At 41.9% G+C, this 16,170-nt stretch overlaps 5 protein-coding genes across 9 annotated transcripts; 3 read left to right on the top strand and 2 right to left on the bottom strand.

Annotated features, from left to right (window-relative positions):
- Positions 1 to 118: 118 nt before the first annotated feature.
- On the bottom strand, positions 119 to 3,569 carry cfap210 (cilia and flagella associated protein 210). The gene is made up of 9 exons (XM_077728596.1): positions 2,813 to 3,569; positions 2,046 to 2,245; positions 1,806 to 1,979; positions 1,521 to 1,726; positions 1,302 to 1,458; positions 1,107 to 1,246; positions 786 to 975; positions 536 to 700; positions 119 to 457 (listed from the first exon to the last, which is right to left on the bottom strand). The coding sequence occupies exons 1-9, from the start codon at positions 2,871 to 2,873 to the stop codon at positions 119 to 121; spliced, it is 1,632 nt and encodes a 543-aa protein (XP_077584722.1). The 5' UTR covers positions 2,874 to 3,569.
- Positions 3,082 to 7,651, top strand: phgdh (phosphoglycerate dehydrogenase). The gene is made up of 12 exons (XM_077727841.1): positions 3,082 to 3,414; positions 4,260 to 4,411; positions 4,495 to 4,560; positions 4,996 to 5,050; positions 5,220 to 5,318; positions 5,387 to 5,519; positions 5,605 to 5,753; positions 6,041 to 6,193; positions 6,277 to 6,415; positions 6,584 to 6,711; positions 6,788 to 7,010; positions 7,339 to 7,651. Exons 1-12 carry the CDS (start codon positions 3,277 to 3,279, stop codon positions 7,497 to 7,499), a joined length of 1,596 nt encoding a protein of 531 aa, XP_077583967.1. The 5' UTR covers positions 3,082 to 3,276; the 3' UTR covers positions 7,500 to 7,651.
- Positions 7,652 to 8,141: 490 nt separating this feature from the next.
- Positions 8,142 to 10,846, top strand: klhl23 (kelch-like family member 23). Of its 2 annotated transcripts, none has more exons than XM_077727843.1 (4): positions 8,142 to 8,567; positions 8,643 to 9,869; positions 9,975 to 10,127; positions 10,261 to 10,846. In XM_077727843.1, the coding sequence occupies exons 1-4, from the start codon at positions 8,474 to 8,476 to the stop codon at positions 10,521 to 10,523; spliced, it is 1,737 nt and encodes a 578-aa protein (XP_077583969.1). In that variant the 5' UTR covers positions 8,142 to 8,473; the 3' UTR covers positions 10,524 to 10,846. The 2 variants fall into 2 exon arrangements, with proteins under 2 accessions (XP_077583969.1, XP_077583968.1); XM_077727842.1 differs by having other exon boundaries at positions 10,213 to 10,846.
- Positions 10,847 to 11,208: 362 nt separating this feature from the next.
- Positions 11,209 to 14,546, top strand: ssb (small RNA binding exonuclease protection factor La). Its single transcript, XM_077727844.1, has 12 exons — positions 11,209 to 11,326; positions 11,944 to 12,001; positions 12,088 to 12,191; positions 12,263 to 12,437; positions 12,498 to 12,605; positions 12,666 to 12,769; positions 12,909 to 12,980; positions 13,048 to 13,090; positions 13,163 to 13,303; positions 13,404 to 13,590; positions 13,664 to 13,786; positions 13,872 to 14,546. Exons 2-12 carry the CDS (start codon positions 11,951 to 11,953, stop codon positions 13,910 to 13,912), a joined length of 1,149 nt encoding a protein of 382 aa, XP_077583970.1. The 5' UTR covers positions 11,209 to 11,326; positions 11,944 to 11,950; the 3' UTR covers positions 13,913 to 14,546.
- On the bottom strand, positions 12,600 to 16,165 carry mettl5 (methyltransferase 5, N6-adenosine). Of its 4 annotated transcripts, XM_077727846.1 has the most exons (8): positions 16,147 to 16,165; positions 15,205 to 15,306; positions 15,020 to 15,134; positions 14,747 to 14,931; positions 14,598 to 14,680; positions 14,459 to 14,510; positions 14,342 to 14,391; positions 12,600 to 14,035 (listed from the first exon to the last, which is right to left on the bottom strand). In XM_077727846.1, the coding sequence occupies exons 2-8, from the start codon at positions 15,302 to 15,304 to the stop codon at positions 13,994 to 13,996; spliced, it is 627 nt and encodes a 208-aa protein (XP_077583972.1). In that variant the 5' UTR covers positions 15,305 to 15,306; positions 16,147 to 16,165; the 3' UTR covers positions 12,600 to 13,993. The 4 variants fall into 4 exon arrangements, with proteins under 4 accessions (XP_077583972.1, XP_077583974.1, XP_077583975.1 ...); XM_077727848.1 differs by lacking the exon at positions 16,147 to 16,165 and adding an exon at positions 15,401 to 16,044 and having other exon boundaries at positions 12,600 to 14,391; XM_077727849.1 differs by lacking the exon at positions 16,147 to 16,165 and having other exon boundaries at positions 15,205 to 15,309.
- Positions 16,166 to 16,170: the final 5 nt, after the last annotated feature.

The following is a 16,170-nucleotide window of genomic DNA, read 5'->3' as shown; positions in this document are numbered from 1 at the left end:
TGGATTTGGACGCATCACAAGAAAGTCTTTTCTGAAGTTGACACCATAAATTGCTCTAATTTATGCAAAACTTGAATGACAAAAAAATTACATGCAAAAATGGACTTATGGAGCTCATCTATGACCACATAAAGCCAAGCCTCTTTTTTGCTTTTTCAGTATCTACAACTTCATGACTGTGCATGCTTTTGGATCTGTATTTAGGCATTTGGGCACCATTGCTGTCCTGAATGGGGTAGCGAGGGTTCGCTCCCGTGAAGCTGGGTGCCCCCGCGGGACCCTCTCTCAACACCTTGCAGAGTGAAATCACGCTCCGCTCGGCCAGGGCTGCCTCTTGGACCACGGTTCTTGAATACTGCCGGAAATCAAGCTCTTCTTCAGCAAGGAGTGCCATGTTCTTTGCTTGAAACTCCTTCTCTGCTTGCCTGATTTGATCCTGCTTAACTTTTTTTGCCACCTGCATTGAAAAGAAAGGCCAAATACTACACTAAGTTTTTCATCATTTTTGGGCCACGGAGTCAGTCATGTGACTCACCATCAGGCTGGCATTGAAGTCCTGTAACTTCTGGAGCTCTTGTCGTACGCTTTGGGTCTTTTTTTGCTCTTCCTCACAAAATATTTGCTCATCTTCTTTCTTTGCCTGAAGAGCATCTCGTTCTTTCTCCTTTCTTAGGAGTTTTTCGTGCTCTCTTTCTTGGATCTGGTAGAACATAAAATGTGTGATAAAGTATTCTGAAGCTCCACAATGTGCACTTCTTGAGATACCATGATTATTTTCCTCCCACCACATGTTCTCTGTGAGCTGCAATGGATTTGATCATGTTCGCCTTCTGGTGCTCCTCCTCCCATTGTTGCTGGATCTTCTGAGCATCCAGCTGAGGGACAGCATTTTCTATGCTTTGCTGTTTCTTCTCCCGCTCTTGCTGAGCCTCTATAAGATTTTCCTTGATCTTATCTCTGCGATTCTGGACCTCTCTGGTGAAAAATACCATCAACCACAATTTTTTAGCAGAGGCCTACATTTTTTTTATTATTATTTTTTTTATAGCAAAAGGTTTATTTGGTTAAATTGCCCTGGATTGGTGGGAACAAAAAAAATCTTTTACCTGAGTAGCTCCTCCTCTTTATCTTTTCTTAACTTCACCATTTTCTCCTTTGCGGCAAGGAAGAGCTTCCTCTGGACCTCCTCCGCCTCCTGTTTTAGTGCATCTGCTGCCTTTGAGTTGTCTCTGTGAGTGAGATGCTCCTACAAAAAGGTCCTCGTGTCAAAGATGGCCAACCGTAATCGAGAGCCTACCCACCAGCTGAGCTTGCATGAATCGGTTCTTCTGCTGAAATTGCTTCTCCGCTTCCATTTTTTGCTCCCACTGAAGGAGGTTTTGACACTCTTGGATTTCCTCGCCTTCTTTCTTCGTCTCAAGCTTTCGTTGTTCTTTCTTCAGCTGGTTTTCTTTGATCCTGGAAAACATGGGTTGAGCATGTTTCCATAGCCATTTCTTAGACGTAACTTGTTGACCTACTGCTTCTGCAGATCATCCGCAAAAGCCTTGCTCTCCTGCCGTTTCCGTTGAGCTCGCTCCTGCTCTTTGCGAAGAGCCTCATCATCTTGAGCTTTCACGATCTGCACATATTCTTTTTCCTGCTCTTTGGAGGCACTCTTTCTCCTTTGCTTCAGCGCTTTCTGAGCTTCCCTTTCCTTCAAAACCTCTGTCAGCAAGAGTGCACGCTATTTAAAAAAGAAATATGTAAAAAAAATACATCTGAATTGGCATGGCATGTGGAACTGAATTTCAGTTTCAACTAACGTGCAATCCTTTGACTCGCTCCTTTTCATAATACAGCTGCGTCTTCGCCTTTTCGATGGCCTCTTTCCGCTTTTCTTCCCGATGTTGGGCCTCCTCTAAATCCACCTGTTTCCTTTTTTCCTCCTCCATCTGCTCCCGGATTTGCTTGGCCTCCAGTTTCTTCTGTCTTTGGCGCTGAAGAAAAAAACAAAGACAGTTGTCTTGCTATAAGGCTAGAAAAAGTTCAGACAGTGTACTTACGGCGAGTGTGTCGGGCCAAAGTTTGGCCATCTCTTTGGATTTAATTTGCAAGGCCCGCTTTTGTCTCGTGACCTCCATCACCCGCTCCTTCTCTTTGTCCACACCCTTGCTTTCGTCCTGAATTCTCAACCACTCCGCCTTAGTTAAGACGGTCACTTGCCGAAGATCTATTGGCTGGATTGGATTGAAGTCGGTTATAGCTGGAAAGAAGGAAATTAACATTATATTAGCCAAGCCAAGGCATCATCGTTTTCTTTGGGTACTCCGGTTTCCTCCCACATTGCAAAAACAACTAATGAGGATAAAGTGGTTAAGAAAATGAGAGGAAAAAAATCTCACCACTTTTACTGGTTCCTCGCCGTCGTGCATCTTGACCCAGGGTTGACATGTTTTTTTTTCCTTTTTCCCAAGTTTTTTTTAATTGAACATGTCCTAACTTCGTCACCGTCACAGTTGAGCCTACATTTGTGTTGTCTTGTATCCGAGCAACACAGTACTTGCAGCTTGTTGACTCAAGGGGGTACTGTTGCTAAACGTGGGATGTGTCTGCATACTGGGCACTTGGGTTTTTTCTTTTCACCATCATTTTTAGTAGTAGACCCCGAATTGATGACCAGCCAATCGTAGGACACAAGGAGACTGACAACCAATCATAGCTTAGGGGCCCTGGATGTTTTTTGGGATGATGTGTGATGAAATCGGAGCACCCAGAGAAAACCTGTGCAAGCCTGGGGATAACATGCAAACTCCAATCAGTGAGCACTCACCTGGGATCGACCCTCGACCCCAGGACCGTGAGGCCGAGACACTAACCACTCTTCCACCCATAGTAGAAACCCAGATCGGGCCTAAAAAAAAGACCAAACATAGTCCACATACTGCTCCTACGAACACTTGCAATTGAATTTTTTTTATTTATGAAATGAGTGGTGTGTAAATGTTTTTCTGCTGACTTTGCATGCCAAAATGAAGCAGCCACTCACGTTCGAGATGGGCGCAACACATTATGGGAGGCGTGTTTCAAAGCTCCGAGGGGGCGTCTACTCCAGCCGCCGCTGCCATTGAAAAGCAAACGTTCCGACCCACTTCCCGTGGCCCCAAGATCTTTTCTTTCTCTCACGCAGCCCTCTTTCTACCGACACCGGTTGCCCCATTCGTCTGCCTAACTGGATCTTTTTTTATTTTCTTCTTCTTCCTCCACAACAACACAAGCGAGCCTCCTCCAAGCAAGATGGCACCCATCTCCATCAAAAACGTATTAATCAGCGAAAACGTCGATCCTCGCTGCCGGAGCATCCTGGAAGAAAATGGCATCCGAGTTACTGAGAAACACAACATGAGCAAAGATGAATTAATCGCTGAGCTCAAGGTAAACGAGTCGCGTGGATGCCCGCATTGCGTAACTACAGCACCCCTGTTCCGTCCCTCGAAAGCATGCATTGAAAACAAATGCGAGACATAGCTGGCAGCCAAAAGCCGTTTCCACAACGACAAATGTGTTTTAGTTGGAGTTCACTTGGTTTTATTTTGGTTTTTTTGTTGTGTGGATGGAAGCGCCGCCCTGGACGGACGAGATGATGCAATTCAGACCATCACTTTCTTGTCGAGTTGCTCAGGCTTGCCCATCACGTGAACACGTGATTCACATGTCCATGCAAATATTTCATATTCGGGAGATGGCTACTCTTATGCAATCTAGATGTACAAGTGATTTATGGCTTTGTTAAAGTGAAAGTCATTTCACAGGACGTCTAGGTAAAAAGATTCATATTCTGTCTGGAAGTACGAGAGACAAACTTTTAAATGATTAGACTGAAATGTTCTTTTGTTTTTGCAGTTCCTTTTTTCGGTGCATTTACTAACACTAATTGTCAAACTGTTTTTGTTGTTGTTTTAACACACTAAGTTTGCCCCTATAAAGTTCACCAACTTTTTATGGGACAATTTTGGGGGGGATTTGAAAAATCTATACATATACCGAGTCCCATAAAAGCAAAGTGTGCACATATAAACATCATTTTTGTAGATTTTGATGTTTTTCTTTCTCAAAGTATAAAAGCAGTAGTCAAACAAATGGCGATTCGTCCTTGGCAATACAAGCCGCCATAAAAGCACTTGGCTCTCAAAAGCGTAGCGCTTAAGTGATCCCTACCAGTTTGTATATCAGAGTGTGTTTGCTTGGTTGGAAAACTGTTTGCTCTCTCATCTCCTCAGGACTACGATGGCCTAGTGGTGCGATCCGCTACCAAGGTGACGGCTGACATCTTAAACGGCGCTGGCAAACTCAAAATCATCGGGAGAGCCGGAACCGGCGTGGACAACGTGGACGTGGTTGCTGCCACCAAGATGGGTATCATCGTCATGAAGTAGGTATACACTTAGATTAGTATAGTCCAAATTTGCCACTTTGTCATATGACATGAGCTAATCAGTCGAATTTGTGGTGCAGCACGCCAAGCGGCAACACCATCAGTGCGGCGGAGCTGACCTGCGCCCTCATCATGAGCCTCTCCAGGTATGTGTATTGTTATCAGGTTGTGGATCATAATTAAATTTCTACTTTAACAGAACTTGCAATAATAAATTATCTAACAGAAGTTTACTTATAATGAAATCAAGTCTACTTAAAATGTTGTTCAATTTACTTAACTACTTAAATAACAGTTAACTTTACAGCATTATATTGTTTTTTTTTCAATATTTTTCTCCTAACTTGTAAGTTGAAATAAATGCATTGTTTTATATTGCAACAATTAAATTAAAATTCAATGACAGTTAGCCTCACAATCTCTGCGTGAGTACATATGCATATTCTGCAATTCCAGATATGTATATTACTGTACAAATACATATTCTATTTTGTATTTGAATACAATTAAGTATGCTTTTTTTTTACTTTCTAACGTTTCTACCCATTTAAAAAGTGCTTTAAAGCCTCCCTTGTTTACAGAAATGTGCCTCAGGCTACAATGTCCATGCGAGCTGGCAACTGGGATCGGAAAAAGGTGAGCGTGAACCTTCACGTCCAACTCTTTTCAGCCTCGTCCGTTGATTACACTCACATGGGTGGCTCCATTGTCCGTTCGGTCATCGGTAATGAAATGCGACGTTTTGATTCGGTGGCGCTTTTGATTCACTCTGCTGCTTCATTGTCTCATTTTTCTAATGTTGCAGTTCATGGGATCCGAGCTCTATGGCAAAGTGCTTGGAATACTTGGACTTGGGAGAATAGGAAAGGAGGTGGCCAACAGAATGCAGTCTTTTGGCATGAAGGTGAGTGCACCGGGCTCGCTACCGTCATGTTCAGCTTGGATGCATGACTCTTTTTATTGGTCCGCCAGACTATTGGCTACGACCCCATCACCCCGGTGGAGGTGTCGGCCAGCTGGGGGGTGGAGCAGATGTCCCTGGAACAGCTGTGGCCTCTCTGCGATTACATCACAGTGCACACTCCGTTAATGCCCTCCACTGTGGGTCAGTGGCGCCAAAGCTGTTCATCTACAGAGGCGCGGACAAGTGCACTTGAAAGCAATTTCTGACCTTTTGATTGTCTCTGAAGGTCTACTCAATGATGAGTCCTTCGCCAAATGCAAGAGAGGAGTCAAAGTGGTGAACTGTGCCCGGGGAGGCATCATCGATGAAGCCGCTCTCCTCCGAGCTTTGGAGTCGGGCCAGTGTGGAGGAGCCGGTCTCGATGTCTTTGTGGAGGCAAGATTCTAAGCAGACTGCTATTAGAAGTTTATCATAAATTACTCCAGGGCAGGTGGGGTCCAACCCATTTTGGTTCAAGTCACACATTAATGGCAAATACACCACTGTATGTGTCAGACCCATTTTATTTTTGATCATATAAATTTACTCCCTGCCTGCAATTGACTGACAGACTTCTAATCCATGTGATATCTGTCCATCGATATCAATGTAAAAAAAACATTTTAAAAGTTAGCATTCTACTAAATTGTGTAGTCATATGAAAATGTGCACTTGTGCCACAGGAGCCACCGCGAGAACGCTCACTGGTCAGCCATCCCAACGTGATCAGCTGCCCGCATCTCGGTGCCAGCACCAAAGAGGCACAGGCTCGATGTGGCCAGGACATCGCCTTGCAGATTGTCGACATGGTGAAGGGCAAAAAGCTGGTCGGAGCTGTGAGTTCCAAAACATGTTTGTTTATGTATTTATTTATTTGTTATTAAAAAGCTATTGCTGACTATGCTATTGTTCATCATAGGTAAACGCACAAGTTTTGGCTAGCACTTTCTCCCCGGAGTCTTCTCCGCTGATCAAACTTGGAGAAGTCATCGGTGCTGTGCTGAAGTCTTGTAGTGTGTCCAAGACTCAACTTAGCCACGTGCAAATCACTACACAAGGTAAAAATGACAAGTTTGGTTTTGGGTTAAATTAATGTTTAGGTATTTCTATTTTTAATAGTGATTTTATAGGCAATTTTTTCCAACTTTTTCTGCCCTGAGTCCTTTTGTAAGCCATTACTGTGACAGAAGTGTCAAAACTCATGATGAAACTGTTATCTTTTTCAGGAGACAGCATGAAGTCTTCGGCCAATTACATGACAGCCGCCGTGCTGGTGGGCTTGCTTAACGGTAAATCCGGCCTTTGCCCCAATCTGGTCAATGTACTGAGCCTGGCCGAGCAATCTGGAATCACGGTACGACTTTGCACCCGTACAACACGTCCTGGCAAAGAATAAATGCAACCATCTCAAGTAACGCCCCCCCTTTCAGGTCGAGCAAAGCTACAGTGGGTCAGACGAGGGTTCTGCCGAAGCGTGCGTGGTGGAGATCTTGACGGACGGGTGCAGCTACAAGGCCACCGGCACAGTTCAAGGGGGCCGTCCAGTCCTGCTGGAGCTGAGTGGCAGCGTGTTCCGACAGCCGGTGGCACTCGTTGGGAATTTGCTTTTCTTCAAGGCCTGTGCCAGTCCTCAGCTTCTTTCCTCATTGGCTGGTGAGGAACCTTTCTGTGTGGAATTTGCCTGTTCTGAATGGCTTTTCTCCGGGTGCTCACACATGCATGGTAGACTGGTTGAACACTCTAAATTGCCCTTAGGTAGTAAATTATTTTTGTTAATGATATTTTGTTCTTAAAAGGTTCTTATGTTTGCTTTTTATTTGCAATTCAAAATTAATTACCATCAAATGGAGGGATGTCATTTGCAATTCACAACAAAAAAAGCAATTACGTCAAAGGGCTTAATTGTAGTATTTTTCTTAACTCATTTTAATTACATAACAATCTTCTCCATTCACTTTTGAATTTTTTATTTATTTTTTAGGCCTGCTTATTGCAGAGAAAGTCCAAATTGAGTCGTTCAGCGCTCCAGCCGAACAATCCGGAGATGCCAGCTGTTGGTACTGCGTGGGGGTTTCTTCTCTACTGCGAGACCTCAGTGCCTTGAAGCCCTTGGTTCAAGAGGCGGCTCAGATCTGTGCTTAAAGGAAGGCCGCAGTGAAAATTTGGCTCTTCTTGATCCATCTGTGCCTGAGAATTCACAACAAAACATTTTCGGACTCATTTCCAACTTTCATTCATTCCAGTGTTATGAAGCTTTTCACTGATTTGTCAGTAAAACTGATGGAAAAATGTGATTTGTTGTCTTTTTATATTGGTCTCGTTTATTTTAAATGGAAAAGGTTTGATTCTGTTTAGTTGACTGAAAAGTGAACATACATCTATCCAAGTGTCTATCAGCATTATTCTAGATTGTGACATTTCTGACACTGAAGAAACATTACTTTTTGTTTAATTTGTTTTAAATAGAATTATTTCAATCCATACAAACTAGATTTATAAAAATGCAAGTAAAAAAGTTATCTATGTAGGTGAAAATATATATACTGTATTTGGACCTAAAAGTCTACTTAAACTTTCTATTAATATGTACATAGTTTTAAATATTCATTTAAAAAAAAGAAAGTTAGACAAACACTTCATCTAATTGAGTGTTGCCTAACATACTGTATAATTTAGTTTTAAACCACCATTAGAAGACAGAACATGTACAAGGCAAAATAATCCCATGGGATTAGGTCAAACCTTGGTCACAGTGGAATTAGTCTGAAAACACCATAGCAACGTTTCAAAAGAGCAAAATAAATGTGAACTAACACTTATTTTTGCGGGGGTGGGACTCATGTGAATGTCTTTGATTTCTATTCCAAAACAGAGTGGGATTTCATGTCACGGTCAACATGGTCACGGGACCTCAGCGGTTATATTTAGAAGGTAAGAGCGAAAGCGCATAGCCGTGTGATTCCCCTCACTGTCTTTTCTCAAGGGTGTGCGCGTGTTGGTGCTCGAAGAGGAGGAGTAGAGAGGTGGGTCGTGGGGGGTTGGCCGCTGTTCCATTCCACACAATCACCAAAATAGGACAGAGAACGAACAGAAGTGGCCAGCTATGAGGTCTCTCCATGCTCTGCATTGATCTGTCTCTGTTTTTTGTGTTTATGGAGAGGAGCAACCACAAACCACAGTTGTTGAGGAGCATTCATGGACACCAGAAAGGTGAGTGTGTGATTCTCTTGTCAATACTGTGATTGATTTTCATTTGGCCCGGTTTGGTTTATGTTGTTGCTGCAGATAGAATGTCAAATCAGCAGATTGAGATCTACACCTATGAGTTCTGTGACACGGGCCACCCGTCTGAGCTCCTGGATGCTCTCAGGGATTTCTACCTCAATAGACTCTTCACAGACGTCACCCTAAAATGTGCAGATGACTCGGGTCAGATGTTCCACTGCCACAAGGCCTTATTAGCGGCCAAGAGCTCCTATTTCCACATCATGTTCACTGCCGATATGAAGGAGAGATCCAAAAGCCTCATAAAGCTGGCTGGGGTGGATTGCGAAGTTCTGGCCATTCTCATCGACTACGTTTACACGGCTCGAGTGAGCATCACAGAGGAGAATGTACAAAGTCTGCTGGAGGCCGCAGATCTGCTGCAGTTCGTCTCGGTTAAGCAGGCATGCCAAGACTTCCTCATTCGTCTCCTGGATGTGGACAACTGCCTGGGTATGCACGCCTTTGCGCAACTCCACTCCTGTCCTCGATTGGAACGCGAAGCCAGCAGAGTCATCCAGGGCAGGTTTACAGAACTGATCCAACAGGAGGAGTTTTTGGAGCTAGATTCCCGAAGGATCCGGACGCTTCTGATGGCTCAGACTGTCGCTGTCCCAAAGGATGAAGTGCTGATCGACGCGGTGGCCAAATGGGCGCTCCATGATTTAGGAAAACGTATTCATCACATTTTGGACCTGCTAAGGAGTGTCCATCTTGACCTAGATGAGAGTGACTTCAAGACTACCTTGGAGATGCCCAGGAAATGCTTGCAGGGGGGCGTGGAGAGATTCAAGGCAATGATCAAGCAGGGTTTGAAAGCCAAAAGCAAGGCTATAACCGCTAGTGGGAGAACAAACATTTATATTATTGGAGGATACTACTGGCACCCTCTTTGTGAGGTACACATATGGGAGCCCACAAGCGACAAATGGTCAAGAGGGAAAGATATGCCGGACTACGCCAGGGAGAGCTACAGTGTGGCTTCGCAGGGGGCTAATGTCTATGTCACTGGAGGGTACAGAACCAACACGGTTGAAGCCCTCGATACCATGTTTGTTTATAACTGCGATGACGACGAATGGACCGAGGGTCGCCCCATGATCACGGCCAGGTACTACCATTGTTCGGTGGCTTTGCATGGCTGTATTTATGCCATTGGGGGCTACAGAGGAGGAGCACCAGAGGAGGAGACGGAATTTTATGATCCACTGAAGAACAAATGGTTCGCTGGGGAAAGAATGATACAAGGTGTGCATCAATGTCCATTAATTTGATAGTCATTTTCATTTGAAAATGTCTTTGGTTGATGGATTCATGCATGTGAAACTTGACTGCTTATGTTTTTATTTTAAGGTGTAGGAAATGCCACTGCCAGCGTGATGGGAGATCAAATCTACGTAACAGGAGGCCACTATGGGTTCAGGGGGAGTTGCACCTATGAAAAAATTCAAGTTTACACCCCAAAAATTAGCCAGTGGAGCATCTTTACAGTGAGCCCTCATCCAGGTATGAGTAAAACTAAAGGAAATGAGAGAAAACATTGAGATATTTTACAGTGTGCTTTCTAATTTGCAATCTTTTCCCGCACTAGAGTATGGCCTTTGTTCTGTATCTCTTGAGAACAAACTTTATTTGGTAGGTGGTCAAACCACAATCGCAGACTGCTTTGACACCCACAGAGGGGAATGGAGCTCGATATCCGTGATGAAGGAGAGGAGGATGGAGTGCAGCGCTGCCGTCATAAATGGTTTTATCTATGTGACAGGGGGCTACTCGTACTCTAAGGGGGCGTATTTGCAAAGCATTGAGAAGTACGACCCGCAACTGGATACTTGGGAGATTGTAGGGATGCTTCCCAGTCCGTCCAGATCACATGGATGCATTTCTGTCCACACTGTTTAATGTCAAGATACATCATGTTGTTTTTTTGTGCCAAATATATTGATTGAACTGATGTTCTCTTTGGAAAATTTGCAGGTATTAATAAGTATTATTTAATGAAGTTCATTGGTGACATTTTCAGTTACCAATTTCTATTTATTTATATTATCATTGAAGATGATGTTTTATGTATAAGGGATAAGCATTCAACACTGTATTTGATTTTCAGATTGTCACATTAAATAGATGTAATGAATGCTTTTTTGATGCTGTCAGTAATGAGCCTTTAATGTGGACTATTGATATTTCAATTAGCAGCACATTTGTTCACACAAAACCATTCTTGTTTTTTTCCACTAGCTGAAAGGTGAGCAATTTAATCATTCCACCACTGTATTCTAATGTCTCTATATTGATTGCAGTCTGTCCAAATGGTTCATCTTTTTTTATGTGGTGCAACAACTAATCAATGATAAATTAGTGTAAAATCAAAGGCATTGACGGCTATAGACGTCCAACATTCCTAACTGGGAAAACTGATGGTGAATGGTCGTTATAAGCCTATCACATCCAGGGTTTTTCCACAAGGAACAATTAGTAGTACTGTACTATAGTATCTGTTTGCTGTCAGTGTACGGCCAAAACGATAATGATGTGAGCAGCGACATCTAACGATAATTTGTGGTATTGATGCTATTCTGGTGCCTTTATACGTTCTGCGCGTGTTGGTCCTTCGCAGTTCCCGTAGCACGCAGTACCACATGTGCAAAGTAGTGCCAAAGTGAAGTACTCTGGGTCGATCGACTTAACACACGGCGTGTATCGTAAGTACATTACAACTGTCCAAACGTAAAAGGAATTATGAATCAATTTTAATGTCCTACAGTTAAACTTTTTCATGTCATCTTAAACACGAGTCCGCGTTCAGTCAGTGTGAGGAGCATGCTTTTCCATTGAATGAAGACACTATTATAGTGCTTCAAATTGTGTTTGATTTAAGGCTGGAGGATTGTTTTCACAAATTCCTGCCACGATATCCGTGGGAATTGAATTTTTTTCCCCCAAGTGGAAGCATTTTCTGTGTGTGTGGAAGCACGTTTTTTTGCTAGGTATGCAACTGCGACATGCTAGTTTGCTAGCTCGTTAGCAGCAGCTGCGTTCCAGTAAAAGCGCAACCAATACGCAACACCACCCCGATTGACTGATTTGTGCATTTTCTAAAAAAATATAGCAAAAGAACACTAAGGTATGCAGGTTATCGTTATGCATTAGGAATGCTAAAATGTCATGCATTTTATTCCGTGTTTAATCATTATGGGGTAAACTGTAGGGTACAAATTTCGTTCAGAAGATCTTAATTTGGTTCCAAGAAACATGCTTTTTTTCCTCCATAACCTTTCAAAAGCGGGTGTACTATAATTTTACTTGTTTTTTTCCACAGAATAGTTATGTCTGAAGAAATGTCTCCAATTGAACTAAAAGTGGTTCGACAAGTCGAGGTAATTTTATATATACATTAATTCCTCAGGTATTACACCATATTTTTTTTATTGAAGATAACAATTTACTTTGTTCTTGATTCCAGTACTACTTTGGGGATCACAATCTTCCAAGAGACAGGTTTCTCAAAGAACAACTTCAGCTTGACGATGGCTGGATCCCATTGGAAACGATGCTCAAATTTAACAGGTATCTTAATTTCTGGTTAAGTTGGACACCTTTCAGTCAGTGATGTTGAACATTTAACTTTCTCCCTGCAGACTGAAATCTCTTACCTCTGATGCCAGCATCATCGTGTCCGCTCTCCAGAAATCAAACAGTGGTCTTTTGGAAATCAATGAGGACAAGACTAAAATCAGGAGGTCTCCCGAAAAACCTTTACCCGAAATCAACGATGAATACAAAGACGCCGTCAAGCACAAATCTGTGTACATGGTAAGATTGCAAATGTATTGTCACAATTATTCTTCATTCATGTTTTTTTTTTTCTTCCAGAAAGGTTTCCCATTGACAACCACCCTTGACGAGATCCAGGAGTGGTTCAATGCGAAAGGCAATGTAGAACACATTCAAATGAGAAGAAACATGGAGAAGCAGTTCAAGGTAATAAGAAAATTTACAGTTTATTGTTGGATTAGATCTGAAATGTTTGTTTGTTGGCAGGGATCGGTGTTTGTCTGTTTTGACACGCAAGAATCATCCAAGGAGTTCCTTGAACGTTCAGACATCAAAACATTCAAAGAGAATGAGATGATTGTGTTATCCAGGTATACATTACTTTACTGAAGCATTCTAAAATTAAGCTCAATTTCATACATAAAGGTGCACTGGATTATGAGCCCTAGTATAGATGCAGAGAAACGATGAAATTGTTATTTTAAATTTTTATAAAATGTGTTCTTCCAGGGAAGCCTACCACACAAAGAAAGCAGAAGAGAGAAAACAACACAAGGCAGAGACAAAAGCAAAAGTAAAACAGTAAGTACAAGACAGTTTAAATACAATACAAAATGTTTTAAACAAATGAGCTTTGTTGACAAATCAGGGATAAAGAACAGCAAGAGAAACATGCGGAAAAGAAGGATATGGTATGATCCCTCAATCATCTAAAAAGATCTGCTCGTTTGGATATGTGCTAATAACTCCTTGCTTTTGTGTAGGATCAGCTCATGGAAGAACATGCGGGTGCCTTGTTAATGTTCTCTGGAGAGCTGGAAAATGTTTCCAGAGAGGACTTCCATGAAGTCTTTTCAGGACATGAAAAAATCAAATGGGTTGATTTTACAAGAGGGGCAAAAGAGGTAAGAAGAGTCTGTTCTCTGACACAGATTTTATTTTTATTTTTTATGTTAAGCTTTGAAAAATACCATATTAAACTGACATGTTTGCACTTCCAACAAGGGCACCCTTCTCTTTAGCGGAAATGCCAAGGAAGCATTTGAGAAAGCCAAAAAGGCAAACGACGGGGAGCTCAAAGTCAAAAATAATGTTGTCACGTGGAAGTTTCTGGAAGGAGAAGAGGAAAAAGACGCCCTAAAGAAAATCATTGCAGCACAACAAGAGTCGCTCAGTCAGCGCAAAGGAAGAGGTCAATGATTTGAGTCAAAACTTTCAATCGAATCTCGGGCTGCACCTGAATTAATTACGTGTTTTTCTTGAAGGAGGCAGAGGAAAATTCGGCGGCAGAGGTGGACGAGGTGGTCGCAGAGGAAAAGGGGGGAGAGATCAGGGCAAAACTGAATACCAGGGCAAGAAGAAGAAATTTGATAGTGACGATGAAGAAGGTAAATAGATCTTTTCAAGTTTTTGGTTTTATTTGTCCATAGTGGGACTTTGTAACAATGTGAAGTTCTTCTGCTTCTCTTCCAGCACCTCCCGCAAAGGTGATCAAAACTGATAATGGATCCTAGTCAGGCCACTCTCCAAGGAATTCTTGTGGACAAAACTTTTATCCTATCCAGAGGGAAATGAGTCCATTCCAATCAAAAGGTTCAGGTTTTGGAGAACCGTAGGAAGTCCACCTGAATGTCAACCTAGAGAACAATTTGGAAAAGCTTGGTGTCAGTTTTCTGATTATTTTAAATACTTTGACACTTATGTTTGTCTTAAGACAATTTTGTTTGTATAATGTCTCTGACAACATGTGGAGATGGTTATGACAAGAATCTGCCACTTTTAGTTTCCCTTTGAGATTTTTTACATAGTATATAAAGCTTTCTTATTTTGACCATTTCACTCTAAAATGCAAATGTGCTATGCTTAAACAAGTCAATAATTTCAATGCTCCCCTTAAGCAGCTGTCCGGATTGGAAAAGTGTGTGAAAAGTCTCGACACCCACCGATTTCTTTTTGTGAAACTTGTAAGATGCTGGCAAATCGTATCTCAGTTCTGTTGACAAAAAAATATATACACATGAAGTCAACATTATCAATTCCATCTTATGTTTTTGTATTACCTGCAATGACTTCCATCTTCACCCCCCAATCATTCGCCTTCTTTTGTATGTGCTAGAATGGGATAACATTAAATCAAGTTAAGAAACACACGTTTTAATTTATTGACTGGAAAATTAGTATAGTTTGAAGTCAAATCACCTCACGGGTTGATGTTTTATGAAGTGAATACACAGCCGTCTTTGCCATTGTTATGGCAGCCCGTAAAAACTTCATGTCCATACCTTGTAGAAGCATAAGGCACAAAACTGATCACACCAGCCCATCCATTGGACAAGTCATAATCTTACCCTGGTTGTGTTTTGTTCCAAAAGGTGGATTCATGATGACAGTGTCAAAGCTGTTCCCGTAGTCTCCTGCCATCAGTGAACATAAATCAGACTGGACTAGATCTATGTTAGAAAGCTCAAACTCATCCACATTTCTTCTGAAAATGTGAAGTGCGTCATCGTCAATGTCAAAGCCGACACATAGCCTAGAGAAGACAAATCAGTGACACTTTGACATGATAACAGTGTAATATGTTGATGTTGTGATGAATATGACAAGATTTAGTAGATCACCCTGCTTCAAGCATCGCAGCACCGATGCTGAGAACTCCACAGCCACATCCCAGATCTGCCACCAGTTTGCCCTCGATGTCATCGAAGGTGTTGTGTATTGTGTAAAGCATACATGCTGTGGAAATAAAATTCAGATTCCTTGTAGGTAAAATTAAAAACAAAACACACGCACGTTCTCTCCTTACCTGCAATATGTGCACTAGTTGGATACTGCTCCAAAAGGATTTTAGGCTCTTCAAAAGTATCTACCTCTTGTAGACAACTTTCCAATTCTTTAAGTTTCATTCCTGTCAAGTGTTAAACCACAATTTTTACATAGAAAGCATGGCAAGTTAATAGTCCCAGTTAAATTTTAGTGCAAACGACATAGATACCACATACATTAGGCTAGGTGCACGATGCGCTCTGTAAGCCAACATGGGTGGGCGTGTCACTGGTCAGGCATTTTACATCGGTGCCTTACAATAACTGAGCTGTTCAATTTAACATGTAAGCTTTGTTTTTACGAGAGATCGCTCAATTTTGGACTGATTTTTAATCAGCTTAGCTGCATTTGAAGTGTATTTTGGTGTCTAAAAGTCTCAGTTTATACTCCACTGCAGTAGAGACCGACACAAGATGCCCCTTAGTTACAGACACCGCCTTTGTGACAATTCACATCTACCCTCTAACGTGTATTTGGTTTATTTGAAACCGACTTCCGTATAAGTGTGTTACCAAAATATTGTCATGGAACTGGCACACGTGATAATTCCGATTTTGGACAAAATAAATAATATTCAAACACAAGTTAAAACATGATGTAATAAGCATAACATTCCCCAAATGCACTGCTTTAAACGCTCAGATTTCTCATTTGAAATATTTGAAGCGGGGTTTAAACTAAATCACCTGACTATTTTGGGGATGAAGACTTTATTTGGGACTTATGATGCCCTTATTTTCCATTATTCTGTACCTCCTCCTATTTGTTCTGTTTTACAATACTACATTAAGGACCGAAATGAGGCATCTGTTGCCTTGGAGCTACAATACAAACACACAGATTTAAGTGTTCCCGAACTGTCTTAAATGCATACGTAAATGAACTGTGCAAGTGTATTTTTAATGTCTTTTAAGCGTTTCACCCTTGTACTCATTCGTAGGCTGCA

Source organism: Stigmatopora nigra, chromosome 11 (genome assembly GCF_051989575.1).
Source record: "Stigmatopora nigra isolate UIUO_SnigA chromosome 11, RoL_Snig_1.1, whole genome shotgun sequence".
Classification (NCBI taxonomy): Eukaryota; Metazoa; Chordata; class Actinopteri; order Syngnathiformes; family Syngnathidae; genus Stigmatopora; species Stigmatopora nigra.
The sequence above is the reverse complement of the archived record's forward strand: the minus strand, read 5'-3'. Positions and strand labels throughout refer to the sequence as shown.

Bases quoted from the DNA above. Each gene is read 5' to 3' on its own strand.
- cfap210 (XM_077728596.1), bottom strand. From the start codon at position 2,873: ATGGGTGGAAGAGTGGTTAGTGTCTCGGCCTCACGGTCCTGGGGTCGA. The intron at 2,246-2,812 runs GTGAGTGCTCAC...CCTTCTTTCCAG, and splicing joins GGGTCGAGGGTCGATCCCAG to CTATAACCGACTTCAATCCA. The intron at 458-535 runs GTGAGTCACATG...TTTTCAATGCAG, and splicing joins ACTTCAATGCCAGCCTGATG to GTGGCAAAAAAAGTTAAGCA.
- phgdh (XM_077727841.1), top strand. From the start codon at position 3,277: ATGGCACCCATCTCCATCAAAAACGTATTAATCAGCGAAAACGTCGAT. The intron at 3,415-4,259 runs GTAAACGAGTCG...TCATCTCCTCAG, and splicing joins AATTAATCGCTGAGCTCAAG to GACTACGATGGCCTAGTGGT. The intron at 5,319-5,386 runs GTGAGTGCACCG...TTGGTCCGCCAG, and splicing joins TGCAGTCTTTTGGCATGAAG to ACTATTGGCTACGACCCCAT.
- klhl23 (XM_077727842.1), top strand. From the start codon at position 8,474: ATGCTCTGCATTGATCTGTCTCTGTTTTTTGTGTTTATGGAGAGGAGC. The intron at 8,568-8,642 runs GTGAGTGTGTGA...TTGTTGCTGCAG, and splicing joins CATTCATGGACACCAGAAAG to ATAGAATGTCAAATCAGCAG. The intron at 9,870-9,974 runs GTGTGCATCAAT...TTTTATTTTAAG, and splicing joins TGGGGAAAGAATGATACAAG to GTGTAGGAAATGCCACTGCC.
- ssb (XM_077727844.1), top strand. From the start codon at position 11,951: ATGTCTGAAGAAATGTCTCCAATTGAACTAAAAGTGGTTCGACAAGTC. The intron at 13,304-13,403 runs GTAAGAAGAGTC...ACTTCCAACAAG, and splicing joins TTACAAGAGGGGCAAAAGAG to GGCACCCTTCTCTTTAGCGG. The intron at 13,591-13,663 runs GTCAATGATTTG...TTTTTCTTGAAG, and splicing joins CAGTCAGCGCAAAGGAAGAG to GAGGCAGAGGAAAATTCGGC.
- mettl5 (XM_077727848.1), bottom strand. From the start codon at position 15,304: ATGAAACTTAAAGAATTGGAAAGTTGTCTACAAGAGGTAGATACTTTT. The intron at 14,681-14,746 runs GTAAGATTATGA...TGCTTCTACAAG, and splicing joins TGGAACAAAACACAACCAGG to GTATGGACATGAAGTTTTTA. The intron at 14,511-14,597 runs GTGATTTGACTT...ATCCCATTCTAG, and splicing joins ATAAAACATCAACCCGTGAG to CACATACAAAAGAAGGCGAA.